Source organism: Choloepus didactylus, chromosome 1 (assembly GCF_015220235.1).
Source record: "Choloepus didactylus isolate mChoDid1 chromosome 1, mChoDid1.pri, whole genome shotgun sequence".
Classification (NCBI taxonomy): Eukaryota; Metazoa; Chordata; class Mammalia; order Pilosa; family Megalonychidae; genus Choloepus; species Choloepus didactylus.
Genome location: NC_051307.1, coordinates 154,584,888 through 154,604,607, shown reverse-complemented (window position 1 = coordinate 154,604,607; position 19,720 = coordinate 154,584,888). Strand labels below are relative to the sequence as shown.

Sequence of the window (19,720 nt, the reverse complement as noted above, 5' to 3'; positions counted from 1 at the left end):
CTTCTAATTGTATTCCATTGTGGTCAGAGAATGTGCTTTGAATAATTTCAATCTTTTTAAATTTATTGAGGCTTGTTTTATGTCCCAGCATATGATCTATTCTGGAGAAAGTTCCATGAGCACTAGAAAAGTATGTGTATCCTGGTGATTTGGGATGTAATGTCCTGTATATGTCTGTTAAATCTAATTCATTTATCAGATTGTTTAGGTTTTCAATTTCCTTATTGGTCTTCTGTCTGGTTGATCTATCTATAGGAGAGAGTGATGTGTTGAAGTCTCCCACAATTATTGTGGAAACATCAATTGCTTCCTTTAGTTTTGCCAGTGTTTCTCTCATGTATTTTGTGGCACCTTGATTGGGTGCATAGACATTTACGATTGTTATTTCTTCTTGCTGAATTGCCCCTTTTATTAGTATGTAGTGGCCTTCTTTGTCTCTCAAAACATCCCTGCATTTGAAGTCTATTTTATCTGAGATTAATATTGCTACACCTGCTTTCTTTTGGCTGTAGCTTGCATGAAATATTTTTTTCCATCCTTTCACTTTCAGTTTCTTTGTGTCCCTGTGTCTAAGATGAGTCTCTTGTATGCAACATATTGATGGTTCATTTTTTTTGATCCATTCTGCGAATCTATATCTTTTAATTGGGGAGTTTAATCCATTTACATTCAACGTTAAAACCATGAAGGCATTTCTTGAATCGGCCATCTTATCCTTTGGTTTATGTTTGCCATATTTTTCCCTCTCTCTATTAATATCCTTTATTGTACCCATACCGAATCTCTTTAGTACTGAACCTTTCTCCAAGTCTCTCTGTCCTGTCTTTGTTTCTCTGTCTGTAGGGCTCCCTTGAGTATCTCTAGTAGGGCAGGTCTCTTGTTAGCAAATTCTCTCAGCATTTGTTTGTCTGTGAAAAATTTAAGCTCTCCCTCAAATTTGAAGGAGAGCTTTGCTGGATAAAGTATTCTTGGCTGGAAATTTTTCTCACTCAGAATTTTAAATATATCGTGCCACTGCCTTCTTGCCTCCATGGTGGCTGCTGAGTAGTCACTACTTAGTCTTATGCTGTTTCCTTTGTATGTGGTGAATTGCTTTTCTCTTGCTGCTTTCAGAACTTGCTCCTTCTCTTCTGTGTTTGACAGTGTGATCAGTATATGTCTCGGAGTGGGTTTATTTGGATTTATTCTATTTGGAGTTCGCTGAGCATTTATGATTTGTGTATTTATGTTGTTTTGAAGATTTGGGAAGTTTTCCCCAACAATTTCTTTGAATACTCTTCCTAGACCTTTACCCTTTTCTTCCCCTTCTGGGACACCAATGAGTCTTATATTTGGACGTTTCATATTATCTATCATATCCCTGAGGTCCATTTCGATTTTTTCAATTTTTTTCCCCATTCTTTCTTTTATGCTTTCATTTTCCATTCTGTCATCTTCCAGGTCACTGATTCGTTGTTCAACTTCCTCTAGTCTTGTACTATGAGTGTCCAGAATCTTTTTAATTTGGTCAACAGTTTCTTTAATTTCCACAAGAGCATCCATTTTTTTATTTAGTCTTGCAATGTCTTCTTTATGCTCTTCTAGAGTCTTCTTGATTTCCTTCATATCCGTACTATGGTCTCATTGTTCATCTTTAGTTCTTTGAGTAGCTGCTCTAGGTGCTGTGTCTCTTCTGGTCTTTTGATTTGGGTGCTTGGGCTTGGGTTATCCATATCGTCTGGTTTTTTCATATGCTTTATAATTTTCTGTTGTTTTTGGCCTCGTGGCATTTGCTGAACTTGATAGGGTTCTTTTAGGGTTTGTAGACCTATTGAAGTCCTTATCTCTAATTTATCAGATCTACAGCTTCATGGAGTACACTTTCTCTAACTAACCAGCAGGTGGCGTCCACGAGCCACCTGTTCTCCACAAGCCAGTTCTCCCCTGCTTAGCCTTTTTGGTGAGTGGGGGAGTGAGTCTTGTGGGGCCCAATTGGTGTACCAAGCTTGCGTGTGTAGTTGGTGTTGCCTGCCCTGTATGTGGGGTGTGTTTCTGGGCAGTCGGGGAGGGGGGGTGGCCCTAACAATCAAATCTCCCCGATGATCCTAGATCCCAAGAAACTTTTAAGTATATATTTTTTCTTTCTTTGGAACTATGATAAAGAGCATGGCTGTGACAATTTTCTGAGTTATAGAATAAAAAACTTGAGTACAAAATGTGTTTTAACAGTGAGCCATGAGACTGAATAAACCAAACCTCCTATATGGAGAAGTGGGTGCTCTCGTTAACTAAGGGTGTTTTTCTCATACAACTTGTACAAGCAGTAAATCCAGATATACTGTCAATCATGTGCTTTTGATGCAGTTACTTAGTTAATAAGTTCTTACCAACAAGCTTATCTTGAATTTCTGGATCATGCCATAAGTTATTGTTTTATAATATTTTTGGTAATATGTCCTCTTTCCTACCTGTTTAAATACATATTTAAAAAGAAATGCAATGATTATAGCTAATAATACATACATCAGGTTTTTTTAAACATACCTGATGACATAATGAATGTAAAGACATAATTCATTTTAGCTGGTTGATTACAAAAGAAAATTATTTGGAAGTTAAAATAACAAAGGAATGCACCACTCTAGATCATATTACATAATTCTCTAAGGAGAAAAACAAATATATCCATAAATAATTGGCATTAATATAAGACTAAATGTTCATAAAACTTTTGTTTTGTTTTTCACCTGAGACAATTGTGTCCAAAATGATTTACATAGTATAATTACTATATATAAAAAAGTCTGTCAGAAATCCTGAAGTTTGTATTTTTCCTGGTCATATGAAGAAATATTTTCACCAGTTGTTGAAACACACTGAGTTCTTTTAAGTGGAAATGATTGTTGGAACTTTTAGTGTTTTGTTATTTAAAAAAAAAAAAAAAGTGGACTTGAAAGGTTTTTAAGTATATGCATTGTTTTTTGTGCAAATAACTATATTCATCTGAGTTTCCCACATTGTATGCAGACATGGTATCTGCTATATGGTACCAAAAATAAACATAATGTAAAATTGAAATAATCACAGATATTTTTTGTAAAATGTTTGTAAAAGTAATTGGAATAAAGTTAGTATATAAAATATTAAACCTTCAGACAGTACCAGAGAAATGGAAGCTCCTAAATATGCAGCTTAATACAAATTAAGGTGATATAATCACATAATCAACCTAACATAATCAGTTCTGTGAAATGCATATAGAATAATGTCTGCCGATAATTTGGCTTGTTTTTAATTAAAGGTATAGGGTACAGTGGCAGCCATTTTCTGACATATATGAAAGTATACTGTTTGTTATTGAACATCCCTTAGGGGACTGAATAATAATACAGCTGTGTACCAAATCACATTGCATATTTATCATCAGATACAGCTCCTTGTCAGAATTTTATTGTTGCTTCTATATAGGTACTGTTTTTTTTTTCCTAGTTGCTTTTAGGATTTTCTCTTTATCTTCTATTTTCAGAAATTTTATTTTGATATGCCTAGGTGTGGTTTTCTTTGTATTTATCCTACAAGGATGTTTCTAGAGGTTCTTGAATTTGTAGCTTGATGTCATTCATCAATTTTAGAAAATTCTAGGCCATTATCTAATTTTTTTTCTGCCCTATTCTTTTCCATCTTTTGTTTCTCTTTCTCAGTGCTTCACTGTGGATATTTTCTACTGACCTATCCCATTTCACCAGCCTTCTTTTAAGCTTTATCTAATCTGCTGTTGAAATTCATCTATTAAGGTCTTCATTTTGGTTATTTTATTACTTATTTCTAAATCATTCATTTGATTCATTATATAATTTCTAGTTTGCTGCTGGATTTGCCATTTGTTCCTTTTATCTTTTTGATCACATATTTTTTAATTCATTTTTATTGAGATATATTCACATACCATGCATTCATACAATGTGTACATTCGCTTGTTCCCAGTACCATTATATAGCTGTGCGTTCATCACCAAAATTAATTTTTGAACATTTTCATTAACACACACACAAAAATAGTAAGAATAAAAATTAAAGTGAAAAAGAACAATTAAAGTAAAAAAACCAACACTGGGTGCCTTTTTTTCCCCCCCATTTCTCTACTCATCCATGCATACACTGGATGAAGGGGAATGTGGTCCATACGGCTTTCCTAATCACATTGTCACCCCTTATAAGCTACATTTTTATACAATTGTCTTCAAGGTTCATGGGTTCTGGGTTGTAGTTTAATAGTTTCAGGTATTTACTTCTAGCTATTCCAATTCATTAGAACCTAAAAAGGGTTGTCTATATTGTGTGTAAGAGTGCCCACCAGAGTGACTCTCGGCTCCTTTTGGAATCTCTCCACCACTGAAGCTTATTTCATTTCCTTTCACATCCCCCTTTTAGTCAAGAAGATGTTCTCCATCCCACATTGTCAGGTCTAGATTCCTCCCTGGGAGTCATATTCCACGTTGCCAGGTAGGGCAGTGATTTCACCTGCCAAATTGGCTTAGCTAGAAAGAAAGGGCTACATCTGAGCAACAGAGGCATTCGGGAGGAGGCTCTTAGGTACAGTTAATAGGCAGGCCTAGCCTCTCCTTTGCAACCACAGTCTTGCCAAGGTCAAGTCCCATGGTAGAGGGCTCAGCCCATCAAACCATCAATCCCCTGTGTCTGTGAGCATTCAGCAACCATCGAGGTGGGGAAGCCGAACACCACTTGCCATTTGTTCTTCATTTAAAAATTTAAAAAGAACAGCTGTTTTAACGTGTCAGTTAACACCAATATGTGGGTCTCATGTAAATCTGCTGCTTTTCTTACTGTTTTTGTTTTCTCTTGATTTTGGTGATTTGATTTTTTCTTTTGGCATGCTCGGTAATTTTTGATTAAATGGTGGGCATTGTGTATGAAATATTATGGAGATAATTTGAGACTCCAGATGCTATTTTTCTCTTCCTCCAGAGATTTACTTCTGCTTCTGACAGGCAGGCTGGAGATAGAGCACCTTAAATCCCATTAGGGATTTGGCTGATTCAGTGCTAGATTTCCATCTTTGTAAAGGCTGATTTTTTCCAGTTCACTCTTTTTCCTTGATTGCTGTCCTTCAGGGGTTCCCCATCTGAAAGTCTGGGTGTTTACTACCCCTCCTCTATCTTGGTGAGCCCTAGAATCTAATTTTTGTCTTCCCAGTACCATGAGACTGTGGAAAGGTTTGATTAAACTTCTCAGCCTCTCAGATCACTGCAGGCTAAGGAGTCTCTTCAGTAAACTTTTTAGAATACCCCATGAGCAGCTTCTATTTACATCTCATTGGCTAGATCTGTATCATATGAATATCCCTAGCCCCCATCCCTGGTCTCAAGGGAGGCTAGGGAATTTAAAGGTTTGCTTGATTCATAACTTCCTCCTCCAAAAAATACTGTTTAGCTACAATCCAAATCTGTAAAATGATGACAGATGTTAGTAAAACTGAATTTTTGTGCAAAAATTGTCAGGAATATTAAATAATGCTGTTTAAATGTATCTAGATTTGGGCTTCTGATACTGAAAAGCAGGTCAAGTAGCTGTAACAACTTTTGTTCATGTTTCTTTACTAAAAAGCAACACACATCAGTAGAAACTTCAAAAAAAAAATCTAGATGAGCAAAAACAAAGAAAAGAAAATCTGAAATCCCATTAACCAAAGTTAACTTCTGTCAGTGTGTTGGTGGTTGGTCCTCTTGGGGTGTGTGTGTGTGTGTGTGTGTGTGTGTGTATGTGTGTATACATATATAGTGTGTGTGTTTTAAAAATTAACACTATTATGCACCCTATTTTGTAATTTTTTTCTTTACTAAATATATGTATATTTCCATGTTAAAGTATACAATAAGGTAGTGTTTTACAGTTTAGAAATTAAAATTTTCTTTATTTAACTCAATGCCTTTTAATTTTAGTGTTATACCCTAATAGTATGTGTCTTGTGTCTACCTGTTCTATCTCCACTTTTTTCTTGACCAGGTTAATGTACAATTAATGTTTATTGTTGACTAATAGCAAAGGAATGCTCTGTTTAATAGTCAGTGGGAGTAATGAATATATGAGGTAGGCTTTGACTCAATGAGAATGATTCCTGGCAGAACCCCATTATATTTTTTTTCCCTAGCGTTGACTAGATATAGTACTATATTTTTAGCTGTGAATAAGATGATTATTCTTTTTTCCTACTCTATTTTAATGGTTTTTATGGTTTTAGAAATAGAGTAGATCATAGACATTTCCTGAGAGTCAATTGGGGAGTACTTTTTAGCATACTGTATCTACCATACATGTTAAACCATAAAACAGTCTTGGGACGCAAATGCTGGTGCATTTGGCTAGGCTCGTTCACTAGCCAGGTGACAGACACATGCTGGCCTAATAGGAAACTTGATTCAGAATTCTAATTGAGTAATATTACAAATTACTACATATCATAGACCTTCAGGGTCACTCATGAATAGTAAGGTTGTGACTATTAAACACAGGAATAATGAAACACCTATTCTGTAATGAATTTATAATCTATAATGATTTTATAAATATTTTTGCCTAGACTTTTAGTGAAAGATTGGCTTAATATAGTTCCAACTCCACTTACTGCTGGCTTTACTACCACTGATGCCTTTTTTGCTTTAGAACTTAGCTTTCTTATGTGTTGAGATGTGTCAGTATTTACTGTTCTTCACTTTTCATACCTCTAACTCTGAGCTGTATAGCTAGCGAACCTGATTCACTCTTCAATAATAAGTCTCCATAAAATAGTGGGGCTGACTCAGATTGGGTTTCTGTGAAAGAACGTCTGAAAGGAGTTGTTTCAAAGAGGAACGGTAATTAGATAATGAACTTGCCTACCTCTGATGAAATCATTCATGTCATAAGTCTCTAGATTTCACACCCTAAAATCTCCACTAGCACTGTGGAAATTTGCCTTGTCATCTGGGTGGAGGTAATCTAGCACTGATTCTTAACCAGTTTAGAATTGCTTATAACCAGTTTAGAGTTGTTCATCAGAGGGTAGAAGTATCAGGCTCTGAATTATATTGTTCCTAAGCCTTTGTTTCTTGAGAAGTTGATAATTTGAATTCCTTTAAACTTATACTGCTGAATTTTAAAAAGTCCATCTAGTAGTGGCTCTTTGAGAAAGTACTCCTTTATTTCTAGTATTCCATCTTTCCGTTAATGCTCTTGACCATGTATTGTTATCTTTATTTATTGTCTCCCCAATGAGATTGTAAGCTTTTTAGCAGTGACTTGTGTTATATATCTATGGATTCCTACCTACTCACATTGTGTCTCCTAACACATAGGTATTCATAACTCTTTATTGTTTGATAAAAGTAAATTACTGATAAATGGAATCTTACTGGCTTTAACTTAGTTTTAGTTTTATTGTATTAGAATTGTGTGATTTTTCTATCTTTTAATGATACTGCTCTGCCTTATTGCTGGTTTATCTTTTCTGGAAAAAATTCTGCATTTTATAATTTGATTTTATTTCACATTTGCCTAAAATATAAGTGCTGTCTTTTTTTTTTAATCCATGATAATTGAAATACATAAATATTTGTTGAGCTGGGCATAAAATTCTTAGATTTAATACCATGTTTGATATGAGCATGTGACTGCTTATCTTTCAGCATTTTGACCTATGTTGTTGGTTATCAGTCATTTAATAAGCACTTAATGTGGGCAAAGTCGTGTGCAAGGGGTCAGTGGATAACTGAATATTATGAGTACCATTTGAAAAAGTACATACCTTTAATATTTTGTCAGTAAAATAGACTACTCAGTTTATAATTTTTTGTCATTATAGGGTAAAGTTCACCTTGAATTAAAACTGAATGAACTGATAACAGACAATGGAACTGTGTGCCAGCAGCTTGTTGTACAGTAAGCATATTTCTTTTACCAGAATCAACTAGAAATAATCCTCCGTTTTGTGTTCTTTGAATCTTAAGTCAACTCCTTATTTTAAATAATTCAGAAACTTTTTTTCAGAAATTAAACTCTGCTAAGCCATTCTTCTATTAAGATGATTTCCAGTTATTTTTTACATCTAGTCTACTCAGGTTATGGTGAGTCAGTATTAATTCTTTCAGCCAATATTTACTGAATGTGAGTTCAATGACAGATATAGGCAATAGGGTATTATAGGATCACAGATAGGGGTGTCTAACGGCCTGGCAGGGGAGATTAGGAAAGGCTTCCTAACGGAGGTTCTCTAGAAACTGTCATACCACAGAGTAGAACATTAGGGATTTGGGGATTAGAACTAAATGCTTACTTTAAGATTACAGTATTGATTCCCACCTGCCTTGAATTCCTGTTTAATTTTTCCATCCTCAGGTCATTTTTTATCACTCAGATTTTAATCTTAACTGTTCTAACCCATTTCCCTGCCTCTTCCCTCTGTGTTATCAACAAACTACCACTATCCTTAACTTGTTAATGTTTCCTCTATCTTTGCTTTAACTGATCTGTAAATATCCTCTGAGGTACTATTTCCTTTATAGCTTTTCTAAAGCAAAGGCTGTTTTTCTACCATACCCACATACCTTAGGTCAGGAAGTAGGGTAGACATTCTCCTTATTTCCTCCATTGCTGCTCTAGACTAAAATTTATTCTCCTAATTGTGAAACCCTAGCTTCTTTGAGGCAATATAACTGTATCACTTACCTTCTTCCTTTCCACTCATTCATTGAAAACTTTCACTATTGAATCAGTTATTTTTTTTCTCCACCCTAATTCCCATTATCATTTTTACTAATATCTGTTTCCACATGGAAGGATGACCCAGTCAAAACTATGGTCTCTAACTTCTTGACTACCCTATCTTTCCCTAAATTTTCTTTCTATTAAGTCTCATGGCATGAGAGCTTACTTACATATGAGAAACTTTATCACCTTAAAATTCTTGATTTCAAAAATCCCACACTCTTGAGGACCTCTCTCTTTCCTTCCAGCTCAGTTGTACTTCCACTGTAACATTTTTAAAATATTTTTTTAAATTTGAAGTAATTTCAAGTTTACAGAAAACATGCAAGAATAATACAGAGAACCCTCACGTAAGCTTTAACCAGCTTCACCAGTTTTTACCATTTTGGCACATTTACTTCATCATCCCCCCCCCCCATATCATGTATATATAGTTAATTTTTTCTGAATCATTGGAGAGAAGGTTACATACATTTTGACCTTTTAGCTCTTTAATACTTGTTTTTCCTAAGACTAAGAATATTCTCTTAAATAACCCCAGTGCTGTTATCCAATCCAGGAAACCTAACATTGTTACAATACTTTTATCTAATTTACACTTATTGGGCAAGGAGGTTATGGGTTGGGCAAGATACTCCTAAAGGTATCTAGAGTGAAGTATTTAGTTTACCGTCCTCCTGTTAGATACTCAGTTTGAATGAAACAGTGAATGACCTTACTGAATATTCCTTATGGTAAAAGAAGAATGGTGCATTAAAATGTGATACAGGTGGTGGTGGGTAGTGTTTCAAAAAAACAAACAAAAAAAATAGTACTAGCAACAATATGGAAGTGTGAAAAAATAGTGAACAAGATCCATGGTCTCTGTTCTTATAATTTGTCTTATTATGCTAATGGTAGCAAATACTAAAGCAAACATTATTTTAAAATATCTTTACAGTTTTGATAAATAGTATGAAGGAAATAAGCGGGAAGGGGTGGAAGAAAGTTATTTTTAGATTATATGATCAGAGAAAGTGAAGAAGTGACATTTGAACTCAGGCTTAAAAGATGAGAACCAGCCAGCCATGCAAATGGCATGAAGTTAGGTTGGGAGAGAGCATTCCAAGCAGTGGGAATAGCAAGAGCAACAGGTTCTGAGGGAGGAAAGAGCTTGGAATGTTAAAGCAACTGGCAGAGAACCAGTGTAACTGGACTGTTGTGGAGACATTGGAGAGATAAGGAGCCAACTTATACAGGGCCTATGGGGCCTTCTAAGTACAACACAGCTTTATTTAAAAAGAGTCTTTTATTTCCTTTCTTTTTGTTTCCTAGCTGCTAAAAGAAATTACATACAATGTGTTGTCTTAACAAATGAGAATTTATTGGATCACAGTTTTGAAACTAGGAAAAGTCCAAAACGAGGGGTCTTCAGGGTGATACTTACACCCCAAAGACTGTGACTTTCTGGAGCTGGCTGTTGGCAACCCTTGGTTCTTGGCTTTTCTGTCACATGGCAGTGTACATGGCAGTGTCTTCTTTCTCTTCTGGGTTCCATTGACATCCAGCTTCTGGTTACTCCCTGTGCCTGTTTCTTTTTCCGTGTCTGGTTTCCTTTGCTTATAAGGACTTCAGCAATATTGGATTAAGGCCCATTCTCATTCAGTTTGGGCACACCTTAACTAATAACATCTTCAAAGGTCCTATTTACAGATGGGTTCACACTCAAGGACCAGGGAGCCTTTTGTGGGGGATATGATTCAATCTCCAACATCCTTGTGCTAATTAGATTGTTTTGAACCTAGTCGGGGTCATAGTTCATTGTATTTGTAAAGAATGTATTAAGGGGCTTCTTGTTGGCCAAGATGGCAGTGTACGATGCTCCAAGGTGCCATTCCCCTGCAAATGCTTGGAACAACTAGCAAAAACTCACAGAGCCATGTTCCTCAGAACTCTGGAAAAGAGGTAAAGGGTTGTAACTGGGTAAGGGCTGAATCTAGAAAAGGCAGCTTTGACAAATAGTAGGAGACACTTGTGGCTCCCATGCTGGCCCCTCCTCCATCCCTTCCTAAGCATGATGTGGAGACAGCTTGTTTTCCCATGTAGGTCTCTGGTCCTGTTCCAGAGGGAGCAAGTAATCCCTATAAATATACTGCACTGCCTATCTATTGGGTGGTAGCCTTGAAGACTACACCAGGAAACTTGTCTCTGGCTCGCCCTCCCAGAATTTGCCCTGTAGGCAGAAGCAGCTTGTGGTCACCTAAAGCAATGTAGAAAATGATTAAGGTAAAGCGGCCTGGGGCAAGGATTACCTGCTTTAAGTTATATACTAAAGCACCCAGGAAGGGAAGAAAGTCTATTTCATAGGGAGTAAAGGGGCCATTCGAATTCCTATAAATGGAATTCCTAAGGCCACAAGCAAGCACAAGCCCAGGACAAGATACAGGAGCCGAAAAGACAGAGAGGATCCTGCACTTCACATTTGCCCAGGGCTGATCCTGATAAGAAGACTAGACTCTGAAGGAGAGCACCAGCTGATACACAGCCAATTGGCAAAGACTCTGAAGGGTGTTTTGAGGTTGGATTTTTTTTTTTTTTTGGTTAACTCCTGGCACTCAAGGAAATCTCTGTCGTATCACCAGCTAGATACAGACTTAAGGAACAGTCAGCTCAGGGACTTAATCCCACAGCTAAGCCTTTAATATATTAAAATCTATAGTGTACAACAACAGATTACAAGACAAACAAAGGAACAGGAAATGAAGGCCCATCCAGAGGAACAAGATAAAAAACCAGAAACTGTCAACAAAGAAGACCAGCCTTTAGATATACTGGACAGAGACTTTAAAAAAAATGATCCTCAGTATGGTCAAGGACATAAAGGAAAATACAGACAAAGAAATAAAGGGTATCAGGAAAACAATGAAACTGTGAGAATCTCAGTAAAGAAAAATAAATTATTAAAAAGGAACCAAACAGAAATACTGGAGTTGCAAACCACAGTAACTGAAATGGAAGATTCTTAGAGGATTTCAGCAGCAGAGTGGAGCTGGCTGAAGAAAGAATAAGTGAACTCAAAGACAAGACAAATGAAATGATTTTGAGCTAAGAAGCAGGAAGAAAAAAGAATGAAAAAAAGTGAACAGAACCTAAGAGACCTGTGTGCCAATATAGACCATCTGGGAGTCTGAGAAGGAGAAGAAAGAAAGGGGCAGAAGGACTAGTCAAAGAAATAATGGCAGAAAACGTCCCAAATTTAATGAAAGAAATGAATATGCACATTCAAAAAGCCCAGTGAAACCCAAACAAGATATACTCAAAGAAAACCATGCATAGAAAATAGTAGTCAAACTGTTGAATGCCAAGGACAAGGAGAGTTCTGAAAGCTGCAACAGAAAAGCAGCATGTTGTATACAGGGAGTCTCAATAAGATTAAATACTGATTTCTCATCAGAAAACCGTAGAAGCAAGAAGAGAGTGGGACAAAATGTTTAAAGCACTTAAAGAAAACCTATGCCAACCAAGAATTTTATATCCAGCAAGACTCTCAAAAATGAAGAAGAGATTAAAATATTCCCAGATAAAAGCTGAGGGAGATCGTCACCACTTTGAACTGTGCTACAAGCAATGCTAAAGAAAATTTTTCAGACTGAAAGGAAAAGATGCTAGACAGTGGAAAGAAGTGGCATAAAAAAAATAAAGACCTCAGATAAAAGTAACCATATGGATAGTTAAAATTTACTGTACTGTTGTACTTTTTGCATATAACTCCATTTTTTACTTCTTACAGGTTCTAAAATGCAGATATGCAGAAAGTAATGATAAATCTATGATTTTAGAGATACAAGATATAAAAATATAATTTGTAAAAAGTACAATAAAAAGATGGGGGAATGCAGTAGTATAGAACAGCATATATATATGCTATTGAAGATAAGTTCATACCAAACAAAACATGATTGTTATATATTTAGGATGTTAAATTTAAGCCACATGATACTGACGAAGAAAATATATGATATATATAAAGAAATGAGAAGCGTCTCAAAATGGTATACTATGAAAAATCAGATAAATATGAAAGTAGACATTAACGGAAGAATTGAGGGTCAAAAAGAGCTATGAGACATCAAAGACCAAATAGTAAAATGGTAGAAGAAAGTCCTGTATTATCAGTAGTTACTTTAAACGTAAATGGATTAAACTCTCCAGTCCAAAGGCAGAATTTGGCAGAATGGATAAAAAAGCATGATCTACCTATATGCTGTTTATAAGAGACTCACCTTGAAATCAAAGTCTCAGGTATGTGACAAGTGAATGAATGGGAAAAAAATATATACCATGCAAATAGTAACCAAAAGACAGCTGGAATAGCTATACTAATATCAGATAAAATGGACTTTAAATAAAAAACTCTTACAGGAACAAAGAAGGTCACTAGGAGTCAATTCAGTGGGAAGACATAACAATGATGGAACAAAAGATAGAAGCAACCCACGTGTCCATCAACAGATGAATAGATAAAATGTGGTATATATTCAGCAATTAAAAAAGAATGAAGTTCTGATAGATGTGACAACACTGATGAACCTTGAAGACATTGAGTGTTATAATCCAGCCAGAATAGATCAAATATTGTATGATGTCATTGATAAGAAGTAATTAGAATAAGCAAATTCATAGAGTCAAACCAGAAGCCAGGGTGGGGATAGTGAAAGAGGAGTTAATGGTTACTTGATAAAGAGTTTCTGTTTGGGGGTGTGGAAAAAATTTGGTAATGCATGGTGTGGTGGTCATGGTAACACAACACTATGAATGTAATTAAACACCACTGAATTATACATTTGATGTGGTTAAAGGGGAAATTTTGGGTTTTATAAATGTTACTAGAATAAAAATTTTAGAAGAAAAACCATGGTACTATACAACACGAACTGTGAATCCTAATGTAAACTATAAACTACAGTTAATACAATTATAATAATGTTTTGTCAATTGTAATGAAGGTAACACACTAATACAAAGTGTTAATACTAGGGAAAACTGTGTGTGTGAGGAGTATATATGGGAACTCTTTTCTGTATGATTTTTCTGTAAATGTACAATTTAACTAATTTTTTTAATGATTAAACAGTTGAAATTCAAGTTTAGAGTTTAGGTTTTCTGAGTACACAGTTGTCTTTTTGTAGCTTTATTGTGGTATAATTGACATAATAATGGGACCTATTTACAGTGTATAATTTGATAAATGGTGTATGTATATACCTGTGTGAAATCATCAGTATAATCAAGATAATGAAAAATATATCTCCCCCCAGAATTTTCTCATGCCGGCCCCTATCTGTCCCCCCCCCTTGCATTTCCAGGCAACTGCTGGTTTGCTTTCTGTTATTATAGGTTATTTTGCATTTTATAAAATTTTATATAAATGGACTCATACAGTACATAGTATTTTTTTTTCCTGGCTTCTTTAACACAGCATAATTATTTTGAGATTCAGCCATGCTGTTGTCTGTATCAGTAGCTCATTCCTTTTTATTACTGAGTAGTATTTCTTTTCATGGACATACAACAATTTCTTTATCCATACCCATGTTGATGGACATTTCGGTGATTTTAGTTTTTCACTATAAAAATTCTTGTTCAAATCTTTTTATGGCTGTATTTTCTTTTCTCTTATAGACCTAAGAGTGGAATGGCTTCTTTAAAAGCTGCAAAACTATTTTGTACAGTGGTTATATCATTTTGCAGTTCTCATCAGCAGTGTATGTAAGAGTTCCCTTTGCTTCAGATCCTTGTTAAAATGTGGTGGGGTCAATCATTTTAATATCAGCCATTTTAGTGGGTATGTAATTGTATCTTATTATGGTTTTAATTTACATTTTCCTAACAACTAATGATATTGAGCACCTTTTCATGTGATAATTTTGCCATCCATAAATTGTTCCTGGTGAAGTGCCTCTTCCAATCTTTTGCCTATTTTTAAAATAGTTTTTGGTCTTTTATTGAATAATAAGAGTTATTATATATTCCATATATGCTTTGCAAATATGTTCTTCTACGCGGCCTTTTGATTTTCTTACCAATGTTTAGTTTTTAATTTTGTTGAAGTCCAATTAAAATTTTTTTCTTTTATTGTTTTTCATTTTGTGTTATATTTAAAAAATTATTGCCAAATCTAAGGTCACTAAAGTTTTCTCCTAGAAATTTTATATTTTAGCTGTCTATGATCCTTATTGAGTTCATTTTTTAATATATTATGAAGAAATATTGTGGTTCACTTTTTTATTTTGCATATGTATATCCAGTTGTTCCAGCACCATTTGTTGAAAAGTCTGTCTTTTCTGTATTGAATTGCCTGGGCATTTTTGTTGAAAATCATTTGACCTTCTGTCTGTTGGTTTATTTCTGGAATCCCTACTTTTTTGCATTGATCTCTTTGCCAATCATTATGATAGTACCTCACTATCATGATTATTGTTATCTTTTTAAAGATCCTTGAAATCAGGTAGTGTAAGTCCATTAACTTTATTCCTCTTTTCATGATGTTTTGGCTCTTCTAGGTCCTTTGCATTTCCATATAAATTTTAGAATCAGTCTGTCAAATTCTCCCCAAAAATCTGCTAGGACTTTGGTTTGAACTTCATAGCATCTACAGGTCAATTTGTGGAGAATTGACATTTTAACAATACGATGAATCTTCTAGTACATGATCATGAAATATTTCTCCATTTTTTACATCTTTAATTTCTCTCAGTAGTGTGTTACAGTTTTTAGTGTACACATCTTTACATATTTTGTCAAAATAAAATTTGCAATTTTATCTGTATTTTATATTTTTAATGCTACTTTAAATGGTTGTTTTTTGTTTTTTTTTTTCAATTTTTGATTGTTCCTAGATTTGTGTTCTGGAAACTTGTTACATTCACTTATTAGTTCTGACTTTTTTGTAGATTTTCATAGGTGTTTCTACATAGACAATTGTGTCATCTGTGAATAAAGACAGTTTTACTTTTTCCTTTCCAATCGGGATAATTTTTATCTCTGTTTCTTGCCTTATTGCACTGGCTAAAACTTCCATTACAATGTTGAATAGAAGTTGTGAGAGTGGATATCCTTTCTTGTTCCTGATCCTTGGAGGAATACATTCAACCTTTTACCATTAAGTATGATGGTAGCTGCTCTTTATTAGGTTGAGAAAGTTCCCTTTTGTTCCTATTTTGCTGAGAATTTTTATCAAGAATGGATATTCAGGTGATTTTATGCTTTTTCTTTTGTAGTCTATTAATATAATGAATTACACCGACTGATTTTTGAATCTTAAACCAATCTTTTATCCTTGGGGTAAACATCCACTTAATCATGATCTATCATCGTTATATATTGTAGGCTTCAGTTTGCTAAAATTTTTGTTGAGGATTTTTGTGTCTATGTTCATTAGGGTTCTTAATCTGTAGTTTTCTTGTAATACTTTGTGTTTGGAAATCAGGGTAATGGTGACCTCATTGAATGAATTAGGAAGTGTTCTCTTTTTAGTTTTCTGAAAGAGTTTTTATAGATTTGGTATAATTCCATTTGTAGATGTTTTAATACAAGAATTCATCAGTGAAGCCACCTGGCCCTGAAGTATGTATGTATGTATGTATGTATGTGGAAAGGTGTTGAATTCAATTTCTTTAGTAGCTGTAGAGCTATTCAGCTTATCTTATTTTTCTTGAGTAATCTCTGGTTATTTGTATCTCCCAAGGACTTTTTCAGTTTAATCTGAGTTGTTCAATTCCTTTGCTTGAAGATGTTTGTGGTTTTCTCTTTAATTCTTTTAACTCCGTAGATTCTATAGGGATGTCACCTTGCTCATTCTTAATGTTTATGATTTGTAACTTCTTTTTTTTCTGATCAGTCTAGCTACAGGTTTCTAAATTTTAATGACCTGAAAAAATGAGGTTTTGTTTTCATTGGTTTTTCTATATTTTTGTTTGTTTTTCTGTGTTATTGGTTTCCACTATTTATTATTTCTGTTTACTTTGCTTTTCCTTCTCTTAATTTCTTGTGATGGAAGCTGAGGTCATTGATTGGAAACCTTTCTTCTTTTTTTAAATATTAGCTGTTTAGTGCTTTCCGTTTTCTTCTAAGTACTACCTTAGTTTCATCCCACAAATTTGATGTATTGTCTTTTCATTTTCATTCATTTTTCTTTTATTTTACTCTTTGATTCATGAGTTATTTAGAAGTGAGCTATTGTTTTTCTAAATATTTGAGGATTTTCCAGATAGCATTTTATCATTTCTTTTTATTTGATTCCACTGTTAACAAAAACATACTTGGTATGGATTTAATCCTTTAAAATTTACTGACACTTGTTTTTTGGCCCAATGTATAGTTTATGTTTGTATATGTTCTGTGTGCATTTGAAAAGTATGTGCATTATGCTTTTGGTGGATGAACTGTTTTATAAGCATCAATGAAGTCAGATTGGATGGTAGTATTGTTTAAACTTTTATTCTTACTGGATTTCTGTCTACTTGCTCTGTCATTTATTGAGAGAGGGGTGTTGAAATCTGACTGTAATTGTGACTGTATCTGCTTCTCCCTGCAGTTCTATCAGTTTTCACTTCATGTATTTTGGTGCTCAGATGTTAGGTGCATAAACGTTTAGGAGTGTTACTGTCCTGTTGATGTACTGATCCCTTCATTATTATAGCATGATTCTCTTTATGCCTGGAATATTCTTTGTTTTGAAATATACTTTGTCTGATGTTAATATAGCCTTTTTCAGCTTTCTTTTGATTAGTATTAGCATGGTATATATTTCTCCTTTTATTTTTAACCTCACTGTAACTTTATGTTTAAAATGTGTTTCTTGTATTGCAACATATAGTTGGGTTTTGCTCTTTTATCCAGTCTGAAAATCTCTACTTTTAATTGGACTGTTTACACCATTTACATTTAATATGATTATTGATATGATTAAGTGTAAATCTACTATCTTGCTGTTTGTTTTCTCCTCTTTTTTTCTGACTTCTTTTGGGGAATTTTTTAATGGTTCTGTTTATCTCCTTTGTTGAGTTATTAGAATACCTCTTTATTTTGTTGTTTAAGGGGTTGTTTTAGGATTTATAGAATGCATCCTTAACTCATCCCAATCCACCTTCAGGTAATGTTATACCACTTCACATATAGTACTAGAACCTTACAACAGTATGTTTCCATTTCCTTCCCCCTCGTGTGTGTGTGCTATATTCTTAGACACTTTACTTCTACATGTGTCAAAGAAAACCTGGAATACATTATTATATTTGCTTTAAACAGTGAAATATATTTTAAGGAGATTTTTAAAACAAGAAAAAAGTCTTTTACGTTTATCAGCTTATCTGACATTGTCAGTGTTCTTCTTTTTTTTTTTTTTTTTTTTTTTTGTCAATCCAGATTTGCATCTGGTATCATTTTCCTTCTACCTGAATGATTTCCTTTAATATTTCTTATTGTACCATTCTGTTTGTGATAAATACTTTCAGCTTTTATCTATATGAAATAGTTTCTATTTCACTTACAGTTTTAAAAGATCCCTGGGTAGAGAATTCTAGAGTGACATTTTTCCTTTCAAAAATTTAAAGGTCCTGTTCTGATGTCCCCTAACTTACAATGGTTTTCAACACGAGTCTGCTGTCATTTTTAATCTTTGCTTCTCTTTTTTTCTCTGACTGCTTTTGAGATTTGGGAACTTCACATCCATTTTTTACTTCATGTCTTTTTTCTGTGGTCCCTTTCTTTGGATACTCCAAGTACATGTATTTTAGGTCACTTGAAGTCATTCCAAAATTCATGCTCAATTTTTTTCAGCCGTTTTTCTCTGTATTTTCAACAGTGTTTCCTAGACTTTTTCTGCTGTGTTTAATTTATTAATTCCATTCAGTGTGTTTTTCATGTCAGGTCTTGATATTTTCACCTTTATTATCTTCTATGTGCTTATGGAACATATAAAATATAGTTTTAATAACTTTTTAATGCCCTTGTCTACTGATTTTATCATCTATCTCATTTCTGGTTCTCTTTCTATTGATTTGCTTTTATTTTCATTATGGGTCATATTTTCTTGCTTCTTTGCATTCCTAGTTACTTTATTAGATGCCAGACATTGTGGGATGGCTAGATATTTTTATATTTCTATAAATATTCTTGAACTTTGTTCAGGACTCAGTTTAATTACTTGGAAACAGTTTGATCCTTTTGTGGCTTGTTTTTAAGCTTTTTGTTAAGTGGGAGGATAGCAGCTTTTATTCTAGGGCTTATATTTACACATTACTGAGGCAGCACCCATGAATTAGCAGTTGTCCACTGTGGCTTTTGGGAAAAGGAACTATTGCCAGTCATGTGTGGGCTTCAGGAATTATTCCATCTTATCTTATAGAATGGTTCTTTCTTTAGCCTTGGATAGTGTCCTCACATTTCTACACTTATTAGCACTCAGCTGAAGACTTCTGAGGGATTCTTGTAGCTCTCTGTAGGTCCCTCTCTATGCACCTCTCTTCCCTCTGATACTCGGCTCTGGGAATTTTGCCACTTGGACCTCCCCCAACTGACAACTTCATTTCCTTTTCCGGGGAGATTATCTGCCCGTAAGCTGGGGCAATTGGAGGTTTCACCTTGTTTATTACCCCTCTCAGGGTTCACTGGCCTGCTCTGCTGATTTTGTTCATTTTTCCCATTGTTTCAGGTGGGAGAGTAATTCCATTCCCCATTACTCTGTCTTGGCTGAACATAGAAGTTAATGTGTCTTAGTTTTTAAAAAATCCAAGGAAAATATTCAGATTAGTCTGTAATACAAGCAATTTTGAATTAAATTCATTTTCCTTTTTAATTTGTAGGTGATGTATTAATATCAAATGCTTTGTATTTCATAAATCAGCAAAATATCTTATAATTTAGTATACTAAGGTTATTTTCAGCATTTATTTTCTGCTCATCCATGGTTTATAATGTGGTTGTTTTACAGATTAGAAGAA

At 34.4% G+C, this 19,720-nt stretch overlaps 1 protein-coding gene across 5 annotated transcripts in view; it reads left to right on the top strand.

The window, feature by feature from the left end:
• Positions 1 to 19,720, top strand: part of RASA2 (RAS p21 protein activator 2) — a 126,654-nt gene that overhangs the window by 46,923 nt on the left and 60,011 nt on the right. For all 5 annotated transcript variants that reach the window (XM_037843689.1, XM_037843683.1, XM_037843705.1 and 2 more), the window contains one exon: positions 7,837 to 7,913. In XM_037843689.1, the coding sequence (XP_037699617.1) occupies positions 7,837 to 7,913 (77 nt within the window). The remainder of the gene's footprint in view (positions 1 to 7,836; positions 7,914 to 19,720) is intronic.